The sequence below is a fragment of the Mytilus californianus genome, unplaced genomic scaffold (assembly GCF_021869535.1).
Source record: "Mytilus californianus isolate M0D057914Y unplaced genomic scaffold, xbMytCali1.0.p SCAF_2, whole genome shotgun sequence".
NCBI classification, from domain to species: Eukaryota; Metazoa; Mollusca; class Bivalvia; order Mytilida; family Mytilidae; genus Mytilus; species Mytilus californianus.
In genome coordinates, this window is record NW_026262668.1 from 57,939,525 (window position 1) to 57,961,306 (window position 21,782).

The 21,782-nt window shown below is 32.4% G+C and overlaps 1 protein-coding gene across 1 annotated transcript in view; it reads right to left on the reverse strand.

Moving 5' to 3' along the window:
- Window positions 1-8,509: 8,509 nt before the first annotated feature.
- The window catches only part of LOC127729002 (RUN domain-containing protein 3B-like), a 48,974-nt gene continuing 35,701 nt past the window's right edge, over window positions 8,510-21,782 (reverse strand). Inside the window, exons 9-10 of the mRNA XM_052236577.1 lie at window positions 20,329-20,460; window positions 8,510-9,179 (exon numbers count right to left, since the gene is read on the reverse strand). Of these exons, the coding sequence (XP_052092537.1) occupies window positions 8,510-9,179; window positions 20,329-20,460 (802 nt within the window). The remainder of the gene's footprint in view (window positions 9,180-20,328; window positions 20,461-21,782) is intronic.

Genomic DNA, 21,782 nt, shown 5'->3' on the forward strand with positions numbered 1-21,782 from the left:
ACAGATAATGTGGTGGGGTTATACTAGATCAGCATGCAGCATCTATAAAACTGTCAATGTTAACAAAGCCTTGTTTAGAAAGCAAACACCACCTTTTCCTGCAATTCAAAAGCTTTCGAACAAAGACTGAAGATGGGCATTTGGAGAAGGATATTTTACCCTTCCAGAGGGAGTTTATATTACCCAAACAAGTTTTACAAGACAATACTGAGAGAGTTAAAAACACTCCATGATACAATTAAGTGTGAATAGATTTAAGTGTCTCAATGCTCCGAAGATGTTAAAAGAATAAAAGAAAGACATGGTTTACCCAACAACTTATGTTGGTATGATACCTTATAAACTGTTTTCATCAAGGCATAAAAATGTAAGGTGCAAAATTGGTGCTTCTAAAATTAAGTAAGTATTTAATGGTCCTGTGTGTGATCAGTTGTTAGAGAATATAGATCCAAACTGAAACTGACTTTCTTGCTGACATTTGTTCTGGATTTCGGGTAGGAACATCACAATATGTTGGGTTGAAATATTTATATTAATTTCCCTATAAACCCCTCTGTCGTTTCGTGGTAGATTGCAAGCCTAAAATGCTTGGAGTTTATGGCCTGATCCATTTTTGTCTTGCCTGACATATGCGAGACATAGGTATTACTATCCGGAGGCGGCATAAACTATTTGCATAAAGTTTTATATTTCAGTAGATATAAGACCTGGATGCTTCATACCTTGTATGCAGATACCTTATGTAAAATAATGTTACGACGAAGTTTCCGTCTGTCATTTGTCCATTGTCCTTGCCCTCATTTTCACTGCTTGAAAAAAAACTAGTTTTTTTGTCATGTGAATTTCTCACTTATTATGAGTAATAGGATAACTTTATTTGGTTTATGGGTTCTTGCAACATCTACATGTACGTCAGACAGGGTTAACCTGACCTCAACCTCAATTCATGGATCAGTGATTAAGGTTAAAGTTACGTCATTAGGTCCGTTTCTCAGATACTACAAGCAGCAGGTCAACTATATGTGGTGAATGGAATGATTGTAAAGGGTACATGTCAGACTGGCAGGTTTCATCTGACCTTGACCTCATTTTCATGGTTCATTGGTCAATGTTAAGTTTTTGTGTTTTGGTCTGTTTTTCAAGTACTATTATAAATAGGTCAACTATATTTGGTTTATGGAATGATTGTAAGGTGTACATGTCTGTCTAGCCAGTATTATCTGACCTTGACCTCATTTCCATGGTTCATTGGTTATCTTTAAGTTTTTGTGTTTTGGTCTGTTTTTCAAGTAATATAAGCAATAGGTCAACTATATTTGGTTTATGGAATGATTGTAAAGTGTACATGTCTGTCTAACCAGTATTATCTGACCTTGACCTCATTTCCATGGTTCATTGGTTAACATTAAGTTTTTGTGTTTTGGTCTGTTTTCAATTACCATAAGCAATGGGTCAACTATATTTGGTGTATGGAATAATTGTAAGGTGTACATGTCTGTGTGACAGTTTTTAAAAATGTTCAGTTTATGTGATACTTGTAGTAAAACCTTTATCTTTCAACATAAAATCAATGGTCAGTAAAACAGGCGAGACATTTCAGTGTGTGCACTCTTGTTTCCAGTTATAAATGAGACATTAAGACTGAAATTGATAAATGTCTGTTCTCTACTTAGCCTGCAGAATATTGGAGAATGAGCAGACTTGTTTTCCAGGCCATGAGGTCATAAATTTTTAGTACCATTTTTGAAAAATTGGTCAAAGAATTAAAATTATGGGGTTGCAAAACTAAGTTTGCAATATGGAAGGCCATATAATTGGTAAGGACATTAGTATTTGAAGGCTAGCAAGGATTTCTACATATAAGCAAACTTGAGAAAATCTAAAATCCCATTAGATATTAGCTAACCGACAAAAATATTCATAAGAAAGTGAGGTAAATATCTTTAGTGCATATACAAACTTGGTGTTTAACCCAGAAGAATTTTGCTGAAAATTGACTTAATTTACCACTTGAAAAATCAGCCAAGAATATCCAAATGTCTAATTCATTAATGTATTGTATATACAAACATTCTAGGCAGTAAGAGAGCTCTTGGTTATAAAATGAAAGGAGGATAGATTACAAAAAAAAATGGTAGTCTTTTCCCATAGCCACCCAATTTTCAGTCTGTAACCCTGCTTACTTACAAATGAATAGAAATGGCAGTATGAAAATCAAACAATCAAACAAATCAAAGAAAATTAATGTCAGTAAGAATAACTTAAAAATACATAATAAGATGCCTGCATGAAATACTTATATGTATATATGAAACTATGTAGCATATATTTTAGTAATTAAGGTATCAGATGAAAGGTGAAGGACTGGTGATCCTTGTAGAACACATAATTTACTGATAATTTTGAATAATACAAAAATGTATGAACGAATTCTAAAATTGAGGGCATATATTGCCTGTTTCTCAGATATGAGTGCCTGGTTTGGTGTATCAAAAATTCTGAAAAATTTAACATGGATAGGAATGAGGTGGTGTGCGTCTTATTTAAATTTTAGTACACACACTGGCCTAAAATTGAGAGAATGATGTGGCACACATAAGAGAAGTTATCTCAAGAACAAATACACCATAACTTTGAAAATATAGAAGAGCATACAAGTCCATCTGATATGGGTTACATGACATTTTCATCATTTTCATGGTACATTGGTCATTGTTAAGCTTTCATGATGTTCAAGTAAGACCTGATATCTATAGTCTTTTATGATTGCAATGCATCCATGTATTAGATACATGTAGTTTTAACTTGATCTCCTAGACTTAAAACATAATGCCCAGTCAATATGAATATGAATGCAAGATTTCAGCATGTCCACTCTTGTAAAGTTAATGCTTCATTTGAATCATGCATTGCATTATTGATGAAACGAAACAAAAATGTGTGCTTTCATTTTATATCACATCCACTTCCAGTATAAGGCGAAGAAATAAAGTTGAATGGGGCAAATGGAGCACCCTAGTTATCCACTTCTGTGTGTGTATCTACTGCCAGTTTTCAGATACTGTTTAACGTAAAGCCTTATTATTTTATGTGCATGTGCACCTTAGAGAGACTAGCCATGTAACTTGGCAGAAAACTTAACATTGAATATTGCAAATTAATTCAAAGTCACTGGATCATGACCTAGGGGGCAGGACCTCAAAAGGGTCTTCAAACTGAAATGCAACTTCATACAAAATATCATTGATCTATCACAAGCAGTTCCTATCAAACTAACTTGAGCAGAAAACTTAACAATTGTTGACGGGTCATCGTCATCATTGTTGTCTTAGCCAGAAAAGCAATCCCTGTCTCGCTTTCCACTACTTTCCTCACAGGTGAGACAAAAATCAGTTGAAAAGGTCTTAACTCATCAGATCACTACAAAGCAGATAAATATCTAAACAATCACAGACCAGATGTGGCAGTGTATTTATACATCCCCACAAATAAAAAAGACACCAAGTACAGATCTGAGGGTATTCACAGTTACTGACCGCTAGTTCAAAGCCAATAACAACTGATAAAAAATCATGCATTTTAAAAGACTAATAAACTGTTAACACAGAGATATGTCTCGCCTTTTTGTACTTTTGATAATGCAAATGTTGATATTAAAATAGCAATACTTTAACATGTAAGTTATGCAAATATTCAAAGTCAATGAACCATGACTGAAGGTACACGGCAAAACAATCTCCATGGAAATGAGATATGCCAATACTAATACAACTGCATACCAAATACCATAGACTTATCATAAGTCGTTCCCTTTCAACAAACCTAAACACAAACATTGACTTGTAAACTATGTAAAATTTTCAAAGTCAATGAACCATGATGAGGGGGTGGGGCTATATAATCTCCATGGAAACGAGACTTGCAAATGCCAATAAATTTGCATACCAAATATCATTGACAACATTAGCGGTTCATCTTAAACTGATCTAATCACAAACTAATACATGAAAACTAAGCAAAAGTTTCAAAGTCAATAGACCATGAATGAGGTGGCGGGACCAAATATTCTCCATGGAAATGAGATATGCCAATGCTTATACAACTGCATACCAAATATCATTGACTTACCACTAACGGTTCCCCTTAAACTGACCTAATCACAAACTAATACATGATAACTAAGCAAAAGTTTCAAAGTCAATAGACCATGAATGAGGTGATTTGTGGGATTGTGCCTGATATTCATATGATGAAGACATAATCTTTCAATCAGTTTAATTGAGGTCTGGAGCTGGCATGTCAGTAACTGCTAGTAGTCTGTTGTTATTTATGTATTATTGTCATTTTGTTTATTTTCTTTTGTTTCCTATTCTGACATCGGACTAGGACTTCACTTAAACTGAGTTTTACTGTGCGTACTGTTGTAAGTTTGTTTTTTCTACATTGGCTAGAGGTATAGGGGGAGGGTTGAAATCTCAAAAAACATGTTTAACCCCGCCGCATTTTTGCGCCTGTCCCAAGTCAGGAGCCTCTGGCCTTTGTGAGTCTTGTATCATTTTAAATTTAGTTTCTTGTGTATAATTTGGAGTTTAGTATGACATCCATTATCACTGAACTAGTATACATATTTATTTAGGGGCCAGCTGAAGGACGCCTCCGGGTGCGGGAGTTTCTCGCTGCATTGAAGACCCATTGGTGGCCTTTGGCTGTTGTCTGCTCTATGGTCGGGTTGTTGTCTCTTTGACACATTCCCGATTTCCATTCTCAATTTTATTATACAACTGCAAACAAATATCATTGACCTACCACTTGTGGTTCACCATGAACTAGACCTAATCACAAACTAATACATTGTTGACGCCGCCGCCGGAAACAGCATACCTATGTATCGCTTTTTGACTCAGTCAAGGCGAGACAAAAACCATAAGTATCTGCAACTGGACATTAAGAATCAATCATTAAAACCTAATAAATTATAACTATACAAATCTTGCTTAAACCTCTGTTTATTAAATAATCAACTATCAACTGACCAAATTTTATTAATTAGTGCAATTAATATATAATGACAATATTATAGACAATGTACAATTTATGAATCACAGTTACTGTAAATGATAATTTACTTTAATCTCATCACATGCATTTTTTAAAACAACCCAGTATGGTAACAGAAAATTTCACTTTTATTTTATAAACAATTTTTTATTTTTAATCAACCATCAACATTTAAAATGTGAAGGCAAACTCTCTTGATTTGTTTAGTGTGTCTAGTGAGGTTAATTTAAAGTTCATTCTTTGAAATTAGACTTTTAAAGAAATTGGCTTTTTAAACACTTTAGATATGTCTATATGACTTTTCCATAAATTAACATTTTCATAGTTGCCCTTCCATAGATATATATTTACTGTACAACTTTCTATCACTGATTATTAATGAAAGGTAGACAGCTATCTCATAAATATCTGAACTGGTACCTTATTGTGATTGATTGATTGATCATTGCTAAACGTTACGTAAGCTTATTGTATACTCTGATAAATTTTGAGGCTAATCCAGTCAGTTGGATTTTAAAACTAAATTATGCACCTAGTGCTTTTGTAATTTTACAAGAAATTCGATATATTTCTGCCATTACTGGATTACTGGATTATTACAAATCTTTCTTTACTGGCATCTTGGAATAAAAGTAATTATTCATTCATTCTCATATTCTCATTTAGTTACATATAAATTTACAATTATTGCAGTAAAACATTAATGGCAGTCATTTGTCTGGAACTCGTTATGTGTAGCATCTTTTTAAGAATTTCTAAGCCAATGAAATGTGTATATGACTGTCAACATGGTACAGAGATGAACTATTACTTTATACAACTTCTACATAATGTCCGTTTATCAAAATAATTTATGGAAGCTGATGGCTTGTTAACATTTGCAATATTTTTGTTGATATTTTACCCTGAGCCTGAAAATGGGTGAAATTTATGAAAAAAAGTAGGACATTCATTGCTAAAATCATACATGAACCATACTATGGATCACCAAATGATAAATGATACATAATATAGACTACCGATACATACATGTAATTAATTTATCATGGGCAGTTTAAACTGAGGAACTCGCTAAATCAATTATCATCAAAATTTAGAACAAATATTTTGGAGATGCTCATTCATCAAAAGACAACATATACGCATGGTGAAAAAATTCGGTGCAAAAGGTTTTTTGTATTATATATTTAAAAAATATAGCTTGTTCAAGAAAAATGGTGATCTAACGTAATGTCTATGAAATAGAAACATGTTAATCTTACTGATACCTCAATTATCATCCAAAAGTATTTATTATCTCATTTTGGAAAACAAAATTTGCAGGCCAGACAAAAAAAAAAAAAAGGAAATATTAATAGTAACTATTAAAATCAATAAACTTTTTTTTAAATATGCAATGGTTGAATTGAAAACTTGAGTATTTCCATTTTCCTGAAGTACATGTTTAAACTTATTAAGTATTGATTAGCCATTTTGGGCTGATAAATAGTCAACAGGAGACAATAATCAAAGTACTTTGACACTGAGGAGGTAAAGATTGCTTTCATTGTGCATTGTGAACTTAAAAAATTGAACATTGCATTGTATTATGCAAAAATCATATTTAGGCTATAATTTGAATTGGTTTATCTCCCTTTGTCCAAAATGTAGGTAGAATACCATGAAAAACTTTCTTCAGCGTTTTAATTTTATTGATATTTTACATCAGAATAATACAAAAAAAGTGACACACATATTTTTGAGAAACACACAGAATTATGTAAGTAAATAGTCTTCTTTCTTGAAAGATAAAGTTTCATTTTAAAATTACGGTGCTGTAAAGTTTGCATTTAAAAAATAATTTGGTAGCTTGTAAGAAACATACTTATTTTCAATTTTCTAGTGTTCACAGGATTAAAATTGTGCATTTTCTTGTGTTTAACTGAAAAAAAACTTATTCAGTCTTAAAAAAGATCATTTACATACAGAAATTCAAAGTTTTGAATATTGGCATGTTCAAAGAAAAATAGGTGCTTGGCTTGGTAAAAAGCTAAGCCTTTGGTTTTAAAGAGCAGCATGTCCATTTCAGGAAAAAAGCTTGTGTCTAAATGCGACTTCAGTAAATGCTGTATACAAATAATGTTATCAAGATATAAATTGTGACTTTTTATTAATGTGATACTAGTCCCATCACAATTTTTGCAATAATAAAACTTTAAAAATTTGCTGTTTTACAGCAATCCATATAACAAAACATAACAAACAATTTCCTGACTGATAGGTTGATATATATATATATCTCAACGTACTGTCTATCTATATCATGGCAAAGTTACATTCTTCGAATATGGATTAGAATTAAACAGGATATATCATACCTCAAGTACATTGTATATGTATAGATGTGGGAATTAAAACCAACTCTTACATACATCAGATACCATTTCTTGGGATACTATTTTCTACTTTTTAAACTGATAGTCAATAACACATTAATACACAATTTTCAAACTAATTTTTAATACATTAAAACTTTTGAACAATGAGACATTTTTTTCAAAATATATTTCAACAAAATATATGTGTTTTTCTATGTACAACTAACAACAACCATCTAAATTTATGAATAATGAAATGGCAACTATCATTTGATTAGTGGTTTATCAATGTTTTTCAAAATTGAAGTCCAGTACTTGATTCAAAATTGAAGTCCAATACTTGATTCAAAATTGAAGTCCAATACTTGATTCAAAATATAACACAATTAGCAAATAGTAACAAGACTGACCATTGCTGTTCCTTTTAAAGTGTAAAATAATTCAAAATGAAGATAAACTCAGTTTATTATTATACATCGTCATATATCATTTCATCTTCTTCATGTCAAATAATCAAACTTAGATCTTCTTCATATCAAATAATCAAAGTTAGTAGATCTTCTTCATGTCATATAATCAAACTTAGAAAAATTACAAAATGAAAAAGACAATGTTTGGTAATTTCTATAAATTAGGGTTGAGTAGCCTCATGTGACATAAATAAAACAAAAATGTGTCCATAGTACAAGGATGCCCCACTCTCGCTATCATTTTCTATGTTCAGTGGACCGTGAAATCGGGGTCAAAACTCTAATTTGGCATTAAAATTAGAAAGATCATATCATAGGGAACATGTGTACTAAGTTTCAAGTTGATTAGACTTCAACTTCATCAAAAACTACCTTGACCAAAAACTCTAACCTGAAGCGGGACAGACGGACAGACCGAAAAACATAATGCCCCTCAACTATCGTAGTTGGGGCATAAAAAGATGACAGAAAGACTAACAATGCTATTCCAAATTATGGCTATTAAAATGAGGGTGAAAATATGATATAACAACATTTCATCATTTTTAAATATCATAAATATTGACTTCTGTTCAATGCAAATGCAAACTTTACAAAATGCATTCACATGAATAACACCTCTCTTTAACCAGTAGCATTTTCATTTTCTTCTGAAGCACCACCAAATTTACTCAAATCATCTGATACTAAGTCATATTGGTCTTCATTAACAGATGATTCTGATCCATTAGAGTTTTCTTCCTCTGATGGTTGTAGAATTTCTGGTGAGCTAGTTGAGGTATCTCTTTCTGGCTCTGATCCATTGTCTTCTCTTGATGGTTCAAGGGCAGAGTTAGCTGGGTCTATATTGTTTCCTGTTGTCGCTTGTAAATCTTCATTAGGAGAACTAGAATCGTCTAGTTCTATGGACTTTTCACTTCCTGGTTCAGTTGTTTTTTTATTTTCTTCTTGTTTGATAAAATCCGTTTTTGAGTGTGATTGCTCTCCAGTTATACTTTCCTCTACAATGCTTGAAGTCTCAGTTGAAGAAAGGGATTGCTGGTCATTTTCTGGAAAATTAATTACAATTGCTCCATCTGCATCAGATGCTTTGTTGTTTTCATCATTTTTTGTAAAGTTTCTATTGGATGTGTCTTCGCTGCTTTTCTCTGATGAAAATGACCCTGCCATGACTAACATACTTTCTGTCTCTGCCTTCATTTCATGTTGAAGTCCTCTTGTACCAGGAATGACAAGTTTTGCAGCAGACTCAGGAATATTTGAAGTACAAACATCTGTTGAACGGTAGTCCAGCCTGGAATAGAAAAATCCTTTGAAATAAGTTCCTTTCTTGTAACTTTTGAGATATCAAAATAATTTTTTTTTTAATTTTTATGAACTTTTATTCTGGCAAAATAATATTTGCTATTTAAACATGTTATCTGCAACTCACATTTTTATGAATTATATTTACTGGTTCCAGTGTATGCTTATTTTATTGATCATTGTAAGCAGATATGATTTATACAAAAAAAAAACTTGAAAATTTCAACATGGAATATCAATGATTGTATCAGTAAGGGATTTAACAAAGGAGAAGGTCCGGTAAGGGATTATTTTGGCCTACAATTTGAAGTACCTTTGATAAAAGATTTTTGACATTTTTTAAACACTTAAGTGTCTTCTTCAGTCCATTCAATCAGTTTATGTAAAAGATTTGAACTGATTTTGCCATTAAAGATGCCTTAATTTAAGCTTAAATATGAAAAATCTATCAAATATGCCACAAAACGTCACTTTTCAGATGGTTTTTGTCTAAAATGGAAGTGGCCTCAATCGTGTTCAGTCTCAACCTTTGTATATGTTATGTATCATCATCAAATACAACACATATTCAAATATTAAGACTGAACACAAGTGCGGCCACTTCCATTTTAGACAAAAACCGCCTAAAAATAAGCACAAATGCTGAAATTGTGAATATTTCAGTAATTTTGCATTAATTAATGATGCTAGTACCTGATGCATGTGCATTGTATTGTCAAAAACAGTCCATATTTATGTAACATAAGTATTCTTCTTTCCAATAAATAGTTTACAGTTTACATCTTTAACAAATTTTTGAAATGCTATATTTTGGGGCCAAAAAGGGGTCTAACCGGGCCTACTCCTTTGAAGATGATATTTTTATTGACAATCTTTTACAGCAAGACACTTTTTGCTTGAAATAAAACCCACTGTGATCTGGATAATTGTTTAGAACTTCCAAATTTTCAAAGACTGGTTCATCTTATAAGATCTAGAACCAAACCTAGTGGTAAAAGACATGGTGGCTTATCAGTGTATATAATTAATACAATCAGACAGGGTGTTAAATTTTTAGAACATGCCACACATGCTTTTATATGGTTAAAGTTAGACAAAACATTCTTTGGGTTTCAGGAAGATTTACATATTTGTTTTGTATACAATCCACCTGAAAATTCATCCTATTATAGAAAATTGGATTAAAATATTCTTGAAATGATTGAAAATGATATAGTAAAATATTCCCAATCAGTAAAAATCATGATAGCAGGGGATTTAAATGCAAGAAATGCTGGTGAAATTGATCATATCCAAATGGATTCAGACAAACAGATACCATTATTTGACAATTACAAATGTGATTCTAGTTTTAATAATTCAAAGAAAAAGTCAAGATAGCTCTATTAACACTAGGGGCAGACAACTCCTATCTCTATGTATATCTTCATCATTGCATATCCTTAATGGCAGAACAATGGGTGATTTAATGGGTGCATACACTTGCTTCTAGGAAGCAGTGTTGTCGATTATTTTTTAGCATCTGAAGAACTCGTACCACATTTCACATATTTTCACACTCCTAAATTTTTACCTGATTTTTCAGATCATTGTCAGATCTCATGCATGTTAAAATGCAACACAAAAGTATATGAAAGAAACTCAAATCTAGCTTTATTGCCAGATAAATATATATGGGATGATAACTCAGTCTCAGTGTTTCAAGATGCTATAAATTCAAATGAAATCAAAAATTTTATTAGAGAGTATAAAGGTAAAATTTACAACCAATATTCAATTAATAATGCAGCAGAAGATTTAAATAAGATTTTCCTAAAAGCTGCAGATATATCACTTAAGAAAATTATTAGAAAACCAAAGGAAAGCAAGAAGAAGAAAATTAAAAAGAAAAGAGAATGGCAAGATCAAGATATAATTAATTTAAAACAAAACTTATATTGAAAATACAGATTAATGCAAAATCACAACACAGATCCTTATACTTGTATACAAAGGTCCTTTTTCAAATGCCTGAAATTGTATCAAAAGCAAAGACGAGCAAAAATAAGAAATCCAAACAAGACATCATGAATAAACTTGATAATTTATATGATCAAAATCCCGAAGCCTATTGGCAACTACTAGATAAAATTAAAAATATCTCAAATAATAGTCAAAACAACTCTTGAGAATAATATCAAACCATCTGAATGGCAAGAATGCTTTTAAAAATTGAATACAAATGAACAATACAGTGATGATTTGATTAAGAAGAAACTTGAATCATTTCATAATAATATTTTTTTTAATGAACTTGACTACTTGATAACACCTGAGGAAATAGAAAAGGCAATAAAAGGTCTTAAGAATTCTAAATCAAGTGGATTTAGTATGTTCTCTAATGAAATGATAAAAAATAGCCAAGCTGTTTGTATCCCTTTATGGCATGGTATTGGTTTCAAAAATTTGATATTTTTCATTTAAATGCAATATTTCTTATTTAATTGGTATATTTCTTCATTTAAATGCAATATTTTTTTATTTGAATGGTATATTTTTTCATTTAAATGCAAGATTTTTTATTCAGATGGTATAATTTTTCATTCAGATGGTGTAATTTTTCATTCAAATGGTATCATTTTTCATTCAAATGGTATAATTTTCGTTCAAGTGCAATATTTTTTATTCAATTGGTATAAAATGTCATTTGAATGCAATATTTTTTATTCAATTGGTATAGTAGCTTTTTTATTTATATGCAATAATTGCATTATGGGAAATTCTTTGACGTCATAAGGTCAAATTTGCAACAACGTTTGTGATTGGTCGGTAATTGTTTGGATTTCTCCCCTTTCTTTCTAAACTTGAGTGACCAAGAATTAAAAAACGTGTCAGAATATCGCCCCTCGAACTAAATTTGGCTTTCGTGCGAGTTCGTGCACTGGCTGTTAATGCCAATAATGGCCAGGACGAGCAAAAAATGCGAGTGACAAGTAATAATAATTAATTTGACACACAACTTGTTCATGGATAGAAACAGATGCCTGCGTGCATGGCAAAAACACCTCCAATGAAAACCTTTTCTGAAATAACTCTCCTAGTCTACACATTGAAATAAAAAAAAAAATACATAGCTAGCCCCCCTCCCCCTTCTAAGTCCAGATACATGTAATCATGACGTTCTTTAGTGCTATATCATTTTTTTACTTTTCTTGATCATCAGAGACGTTGCAGGAAGGCACACATGAAAAAAGAATAAAAAGCATCCAGGACGTTACAATTATTTGGACTTAGCCCCCTCTTTTTTACTACATGTAGAAAAAAAATCACCTAATTACGACAGCAGAACCAGAAACCCACAAGTAGAGACATAAGCTGTTATACTCCGGAACTAATTCTTTAATAAAGACAATTCAGGATAAATTGGAACCAGTTACTAACCCATGTTACAACAATAGTCCTATGAAATAGGACTTCACTATATGAGGCGTGAACTTCATATTTAATACTATCTATAATATGTGCTCTCATGTCTTATGCTGCAAATCATTTTACATTTAGGATTCGTTGCAGAGCTTTTTTTAACTGTTCTCGTCTCCGAATCCCTTAAATAGATTTTTTTCAAGCCCCACAGTAGTTCAATAATTACTATATGTCTTTGCATAAATAAGTATGCAGGGCATGTTTCAAAACATATTTTATCTTCATGACTTTTAAATGATTTACTTTTCAATACTAGGGAAGGGATTTTGATTGATTGGTGTTTAACGCTACTTTCAACACTATTGGGCTATTCTGTGGTGGTCAGTTTAAATTTATAGATGAAGGATGGGGAAGGGAAGAGAGGGCATTATTATTCATTTCAATCTGTCACTAATCATGCCTATTTTTCAGCTCTTACCAGGCAACCATATTCATATATGAAATCCTTCTGTCCCCCACCCCAACAAATAAATAAATATCAAATGGTTTTCCTCTTATTTAACATAAGTTCAAATTGATTGATTGTTTGTTGCTAATTTTAACGCCCAGTGAAAATTATTTCATGCTTGTTCAGGAAAACACGAGTGTAGAAGTCACGTATATAATATAAAAATGAAGAGATGGAATATGATTGCTAATAAGGCAACTATCCACCGGAGTTCAAATATGAAGTGGATGTAAGCAATTATAGATAAGATAAGATAAGATAAGATAAGAAAAATTTATTATTTATTGTTAACAGCCTAATTATACATAACAAAACAATTCACAAAATATCAAATATGAGTCGAGACATGAACCAACGACAACCACTAAACTACAGGCTCCATCCCTGGGACAGGCAAATAAAAAATATGGCAGGGTGGATATAAAAACGAAGATGTGGTATGATTGCAAATGAGACAACTCTCCACAAGAGATCAAATGACACAGAAATCCACAGCTATAAGTCACCGTACGGCCTTTGACAATAAGCAAAGCCTACACCGCATAGTCAGCTATAAAAGGCCCCGAAATCAAAAATATAAAAAAAATCGAGAAAACTAACGGCCGAATTAATGTACAAAAAAATGAACGAAACACAAATATGTATAACAAAGCAACAAACGGCAACCACTGAATTACAGGCTCCTGACTTGGGACAAGCACATACATACAGAATGTGGCGGGTTAAACATGTTAGCGGGATCCCAATCCTCCCCCTAATCTGGGACAGCGGTGTAACAGTACAACAACATGTTTGTGAGCAACCCATCCCGAAGCTGGGACAATGGTGTAACAGTACAATAAAATAACAACCTGCACAAATCAGCAAATTAACTCAAAAGATTGGTACGAGACACACAAAAAAAACTAACATTAAGACAATAGACACAAAGCACCGACGTAAGAGTATTTGCAATTACTGGAAGTTTGCTCAAACCTAGTTACAACTGGTACTGAAATAAATCTTGTTCTCCCAGACTGAGTTATCAATCAGTACACAACGCGCGACAAAGGAGTTACTGTAAATTCAGAAATTATTGCGTGCATTTATTATTGCGATTTTGTCATTTTAGACGAAAATGCGATTTTAATTTTTGCGATATTAAGAAAAATCCTGTTTAATTCATATATAAAATTTCAAAATGCGAGTTTAAATTATTGCGATTATAACCATGTCGCATTTTTCGCAATAATAAAAACATCGCAATAATTTCTGAATTTACAGTATTAAAAAAAGAAAACAGTCTGAGAAACGTTTGGTTTACGTTGTATATAGATATAAGAAGATGTGGTATGAGTGCCAATGAGACAACTCTCCATCCAAGTCATAATTTGTAAATGTAAACCATTAAAGGTCAACGTACGGTCTTCAACACGGAGCCTTGGCTCAAACCGAACAGCAAGCTATAAAGGGCCCCCCCAAAAAAAGTAGTGTAAAACCATTCAAACGGGAAAACCAACGGTGTCTAATCTATTTAAAAAAAACGATATACTTGCATATAAATCCATATACAATGAAATGGTTTTTGAAAAGTGGACCGAACGTTTTGACCATCGAAATTTTGCAATAGAAATACTAGTTATGACCACAAGATTTTAACAGCCAGTGCAGGACTCGCACGAACGTTAGATTTAGTTAGAGGGGCAATATTCTGATGCATTTTTTAATTCTTGGTCACCCATGTTTAGAAAGAAAGGGGAGAAATCCAAACAATTTCCGACCAATCACAAACGTTGTTGCAAATTTGACCTTATGACGTCAAAGAATTTCCTATAATGCAATTATTGCATATAAATAAAAAACTACTATACCAATTGAATAAAAAATATTGCATTCAAATGACATTTTATACCAATTGAATAACAAGAGTGCACATGCTGAAATGTCTCGCCTTCTTTACTAATCATTGATATTATGTTGATAGTCCTAAATATAAAGCTTTATTACAACTGTCACATAAACTTAACATTAACCAAGTAACCTAAACATTGACCAATGAACCATGAAAATGAGGTCAAGGTCAGATGAACCATGCTAGGCAGGCATGTACAGCTAACAATTCTTCCATACAACAAATATAGTTGACCTATTGCTTATAGTTTAAGAAAAACAGACGAAAACACAAAAACTTAACACTGAGCAATGAACCTTGAAAATGAGGTCAAGGTCAAATAAAACCTGCGTGACTGACATATAGATCATAAAATATTTCCATACACCAAATATAGTTGAACTATTGCATATAGTATTAGAAAAAAAGACCAAAACTCAAAAACTTAACTTTGACCACTGAACCATGAAAATGAGGTCAAGGTAAGATGACACCTGCCAGCTAGACATGTACAGCTTACAATCATTCCATACACCAAATATAGCTGACCTATTGCATGCAGTATTAGAAAGAAAGACCAAAACTCAAAAACTTAACTTTGACCACTGAACCATGAAAATGAGGTCAAGGTCAGATGACTCCTGCCAGCTAGACATGTACACCTTACAACCATTCCATACACCAAATATAGTAGACCTATTGCATACAGTATAAGAAAAACAGACCAAAACACAAAAACTTAACTATAACCACTGAACCATGAAAATGAGGTCAAGGTCAGATGACACCTGCCAGTTGGACATGTACACCTTACAGTCCTTCCATACACCGAATATACTAGACCTATTGCTTATAGTATCTGAGATATGGACTTGACCACGAAAACTTAACCTTGTTCACTGATCCATGAAATGAGGTCGAGGTCAAGTGAAAACTGTCTGACGGGCATGAGGACCTTGCAAGGTACGCACATACCAAATATAGTTATCCTATTACTTATAATAAGAGAGAATTTAACATTACAAAAAATCTGAACTTTTTTTTCAAGTAGTCACTGAACCATGAAAATGAGGTCAAGGACATTGGACATGTGACTGACGGAAACTTCGTAACATGAGGCATCCATATACAAAGTATGAAGCATCCAGGTCTTCCATCTTCTAAAATATAAAGCTTTTAAGAAGTTAGCTAACGCCGCCGCCGCCGGATCGCTATCCCTATGTCGAGCTTTCTGCGACAAAAGTCGCAGGCTCGACAAAAACTATTGCATTTGAATGAAAATTATACCATTTGAATGAAAAATTATACCATTTGAATGAAAAATTATACCATCTGAATAAAAAATCTTGCATTTAAATGAAAAAATATACCATTCAAATAAAAAAATATTGCATTTAAATGAAGAAATATACCAATTAAATAAGAAATATTGCATTTAAATGAAAAATATCAAATTTTTGCAACCAATACCATGCCATATCCCTTTAATACAAAAACTCTTTAATTTAGTATTTTCAAGTAGTATTTACCCCAAATTGTGGGGTCAAGGCTCTATCACACTCATACATAAGTCTGGCTCTAAACTACAGGGGAATAACCATTGCAGATAACATAGGCAAGTTATTTAATCTAATTCTAAATAACAGGTTGACAAATTTTTTAAAAACTAGAAATATAATTAGAAGTGAGCAAATTGGTTTTTCGTTAGGATGTGGCACAACAGACCATATGTTTGTGTTAAATACCATCATTCAAAAATTTGTGAAAAATAATTCAAAGCCTCTGTATGCATGCTTTGTAGATTTTAAGTGTGCATTTGATTCAGTTTCACATCTCCACCTTTTTATAAACTTAAATGTATAGGTATTGGAACAAAGTTTTATGACATTATAAAATGTATGTATGAAAATACAGAAACCTGTGTAAAAATAGACCAACACAGGACAAACCTATTTAAATCAAATATAGGAGTAAGACAAGGGGATAATCTTAGTCCCTGCCTCTTTAACATATACTTAAATGATTTGCCAATCTATTTTGACCAAACATGTGACCCAATCCCATAAAAACACACACCCCTTAAATATTTTAATGTATGCTGATGATGTAGTTCTTTTATCATCATCTGAGCAAGGACTTCAAAATTGTGTTAATAAATTATTTGAATTAACAGTTGATTGTAAAATGACAGTTAACACCAAAAAGACCAAGGTTCTTGTATTTAACAAATCAGGACGACATAAAAATATTAAAATATCCTTAGGAAACCAGATTTTAGAATGTGTACAGAACTAAACATACTTAGGAATAAATTTTGCAGCATCTGGGAGCTTCCAAAAGGCAAAGAAAGAACTTTTAAAATAAAGGAATGAACGCTTATTTCAAATTAAGGAAGACCTTTTCAGTGGAAAGCCCAAAACCTGGTTATGTTACTTTGTTTAAATGTGTATACATGTTTTTGTTTAAATGTACTTTAAATCATTCTAATCATTCACTTTATTTTGTAATTCATTTGATTGTATAGCTCAAATTTTGGGCACCATGATTAGTTAATAAAAATATCTTGTATCTTGTATCTTGTTATCTGCTCTATGCTTACTGCATTGCCATGAAATGCGTCATAATAATTTCTAAGAGACTTTGTGATTGTGGAAACAAGATTTTTGTCAGGTTATTTGTTTAAATGATCATCTATTTTTATTATATGCACAATAATTTAATTTTGGATGTAACACCTCTTGTAATTGGCTGAAAGTTTTTTGTCTATCAGCTCATAGACATAATTTTGTCATGTGACCGTGACGTCATCAATGTTTTTTCATGATTTACTCCTTAAATATGGAATTTAAAATTAAATTATAAGTAATGACTAATAGTTTTTCCGTCTATTTGAAATAACCTCAAAAATGTGGTGCACACTTTTAAATAAACCGCTACGTGGGTTATTCATTGTGCACCTCATTTTGATGCTATTTCTTCATAGACAGAAAAAATATTACAGTCATTCCTTAAATATTCAGAAAACTTTGAGCTTGACATATGTTCTATTGAGTTGTTGCCTTGATATCTTGTTGACATCTTTTATTCTTCCATATTTAAATTATGGTGACTATCTTAAATGACTTAGTCTGCCATAATATCCCTCAATTATTAACTTAGATTTGCAATGAAGCCCTTAAATGATAATATTTGATAAAGCCACTTTTTTGGCCACTTCAATTTGAAAATCTAAAAGTATTAAAATTTTATAAATAAATATCCTTTAGATGTTCATAAGACAATATAAAGTTTTTCACATGATTTGAGCTACAGTTATTTCCCTTTTGTCACCATGTTGGAGGTCTACGTGCACAAATTCCTTCATAAATCAGCAGAATTCAACTTGTTATACTGAGCACCAGACTTTAGAAAAAGCTGTTTTCTGAACAAAGTAAGTTCTGAAAGCCTTGCTCAATTCATCTCTTACAATTTAGTAAGGATCTCTTATCAGACTTTTTTGTTCTACATGTTTCAATTTGGTTAGTCAAATAAGAAAAGCTACCATTTACACCTCCAAAATGGTGACCAAGGGAATGAACTCAAACTCAAATTACCTCCTATCAAAACCTATCTATAATCTGTAATAAATCAGTATTCATATTATTGAGTGTTGTCTTACATACAACTTCGTGCATGTAATTCAAAACTACAAAAAATGCCAAAATAGACTCACTTGAAGTCTTGTCATTAATATCAAGATAAAAAAGCTTCACCTCAAAATATATTTTGCTACAAGATTTCTTATTGACAGATCTAACGTGGTTAAAACTCTTTTTGGGTAAGCCTTTGTTCTGAACTAATTTTCCAAAAACTTTATGTAAAAGGCTATTTTAGGTCATATAATGAATTATGTCATTTTCAATATTTGAATTCTTGGAATTAGTTATTCTATAATAAAATGCTCCGCTGGGCGCAGCTTGATACGACCGCAGAGGTGGAACCCTGAACAGTTGGGGCAAGTATGGACACAACATTCAAGCTTGATACAGCACTGAATTTGGATTGTGATTAAATATTTGACACAGCATAGGTTTCTGACACAGAATGAATGTGGTCTAAGAACTTAAAAATTTCTAATTTACCTATTCAAACCACATCATTATTATTTGCTTTTATATATAAATCAGAAATAACCAATTTAAAATGGAAAATTTTAAAGAAAAAAAAAATCCCTCCCCCAAATTTTTTGAACCCCCTTATGATTCATCACCCCCAAACTCAATCCCAGCCTTCCCTTTGTGGTATGGTACCTTGCAGTTCAATTTCGGAGAGATCCATACACTTGAACACAAGTTATTGTCTGGAAACTAGAAAAATGCTTGTTTTTAGGCCCCTTTTTGGCCCCAAATTCCTAAACGTTTAGGGCAATTACCCCCAAACTCAAACCAAGCTTTCCCTTTAAGATATGGAACCTTATAGTACAATTTCAGAAAGATCCATACACGTACACACAAGTTATTGTTCTGAAACTAGAAAAATGCTTGTTTTTTGCCCCTTTTTGGCCCTAATTCCTAAAATTTTGAGGCAATTATCCCCAAAATCAATCCCAGCCTTCCCTTTGTGGTATGGTACCTTGCAGTACAATTTCAGAGAGATCCATACACTTGAACACAAGTTATTGTTTGGAAACTAGAAAAATGCTTATTTTTTGCCCCTTTTTGGTCCCTTATTCCTAAACGTTTTGGGCAATTACCCCCAAACTCAATTCCAGCTTTCCCTTTGTGATATGGAACCTTGTAGTACAATTTCAGAAAGATCCATACACTTACACACAAGTTATTATCATGAAACTAGAAAAATGCTTGTTTTGGCCCCTAATTCCTAAAATTTTGAGGCAATTACCCCCAAAATCAATCCCAACATTCCCTTTGTGAAATGGAACCTTGTGGTACAATGTCAGAGAGATCCATACACTAACACACAAGTTATGTCTGGAAGTTACAAAAATGCTTATTTTTGGCCCCTTTTTGGCCCCTAATTCCTTAACTGTTGGTACCATAACCCCTTAAATCAATCCCAACCTTCCTTTTGTGGTATTGAACCTTATGGTAAAATTTCATAGAGATCCATTCACTTAAACTAAAGTTAGAGTGCGAAAACCAATGTGTCTTCGGACGACGACGACGACGATGCCAACGTCATACCAATATACGACCGCAAATTTTTTTTGCAGTTGTATAAAAAATAAATTTTAAAGGGCCATAACCCTGGTCAAAAGTTATCAAATCATAATGTAAAATTTAAAACTAGAATGCAGTCTTATATTATTTTCTAACAAATTTATTCACACTAGCTTATGAAATTCTTTAAATAACTTACTGATTTGAACTTTCAATTGGTGATGACCTTTCAGGATTAACTATTTCTAAGTCGATGAACCCAGACTTTAACTTACTGACTAGAGCTTCATACTTTGCACTTACTCCTTCACATTTTGTAGTTACAGAGGTCCTGAATACAAGAACAAGTAAAATCATTACTCATAAAATAAATTGTGGTAAAATCAAAATATACCTCTGTGAAATATAAAGGTTTATATAACTAGCCAAAAATTATTTCTTTCTCTTTTAAAATTTCACATCAATAACTATTCTACTAATACCAAACAGTAACCAGATTTATTTTTCACTCCTCTATAAGCATACATATATATATATTCCCATAATCATTGAATAGTTCCACATCTAAATACCAAAGTAGTTATTCTATACATATATATTTCACCACTAAAAATGTAGATTGTCTTCATATATGATTTAGATTTTTGCCTGATTAGATAGCAGTCTATATTATTTACTACTGTTCTAGACTTGAGGCAATTTAGAGTTTGATATATTGTATAGACCTACACAAAGTCATGTTTTTCTCTGACTGTTAATGATGTCTTTACACTAAATCCATTGGAAGTTGGATGTGTACTGATTGATATTTTAGTCTTAGATACATGATTATTTTTATTAGTCGTTATTGGCTTTGAACTAGCTGTCAGCAACTGCAAGTACTCTCAGATCTGTACTTAGTGTCCTTTAGTTGTTAGGGATGAGGGATGGATAACTACCCTGCCACGTTTGGTCTGTGTTTTTGTTTTATGTTTTTCTGCTTTGTATTGATCTGATAATTAAGCCTTTTTCAACTGATTTTAATTGTTTGTTCTTATTTCTTATGATGTGCTGTTACACCACTGTCCCAGGTTAGGGGGAGTGTTGAGCGCACACAAACATGTTTAATCCCGCCACATTCTTTCTGTGCCTGTCCCAAGTCAGGAGCCTGTATTTCAGTGGTTGTCGTTGGTTCATGTCTGTCATATTTGTTTTTTGTTAATTGTTTTGTTATAAATTAGGCCGTTAGTTTTCTCAATTGAATTGTTTCATATTTTTCATGTCGGGGCCTTTCATAGCCGTCTATACGGTATGGGTTTTTCTCGTTGTTGAAAGCCGTACGGTTGCCTATAATTGCTTACATCCACTTTATTTGAACTTTGGTGGATAGTTGTCTCATTGGCAATCATACCTCATCTCCTTATGTTTATACTAGTCTACTATTGAAGGCTGTATTTTGACCTCTAGATGTATTTTGGGTTGTTAGGTTGATGTTTCATTAAAATATAACTCTATATATCCAAGCAAGGGTTCAATTGGCCTAGTGGCTTAAGAGGAGAAGATTTTTAATGTTTTGTTTAGACCAGGATTATATCTGTGGATTCATTCTTACTCTCTGGGTACTAGGGTACTAATTTTTGTGGAATTTGTGGGTACAGTTGAACAACATATTAT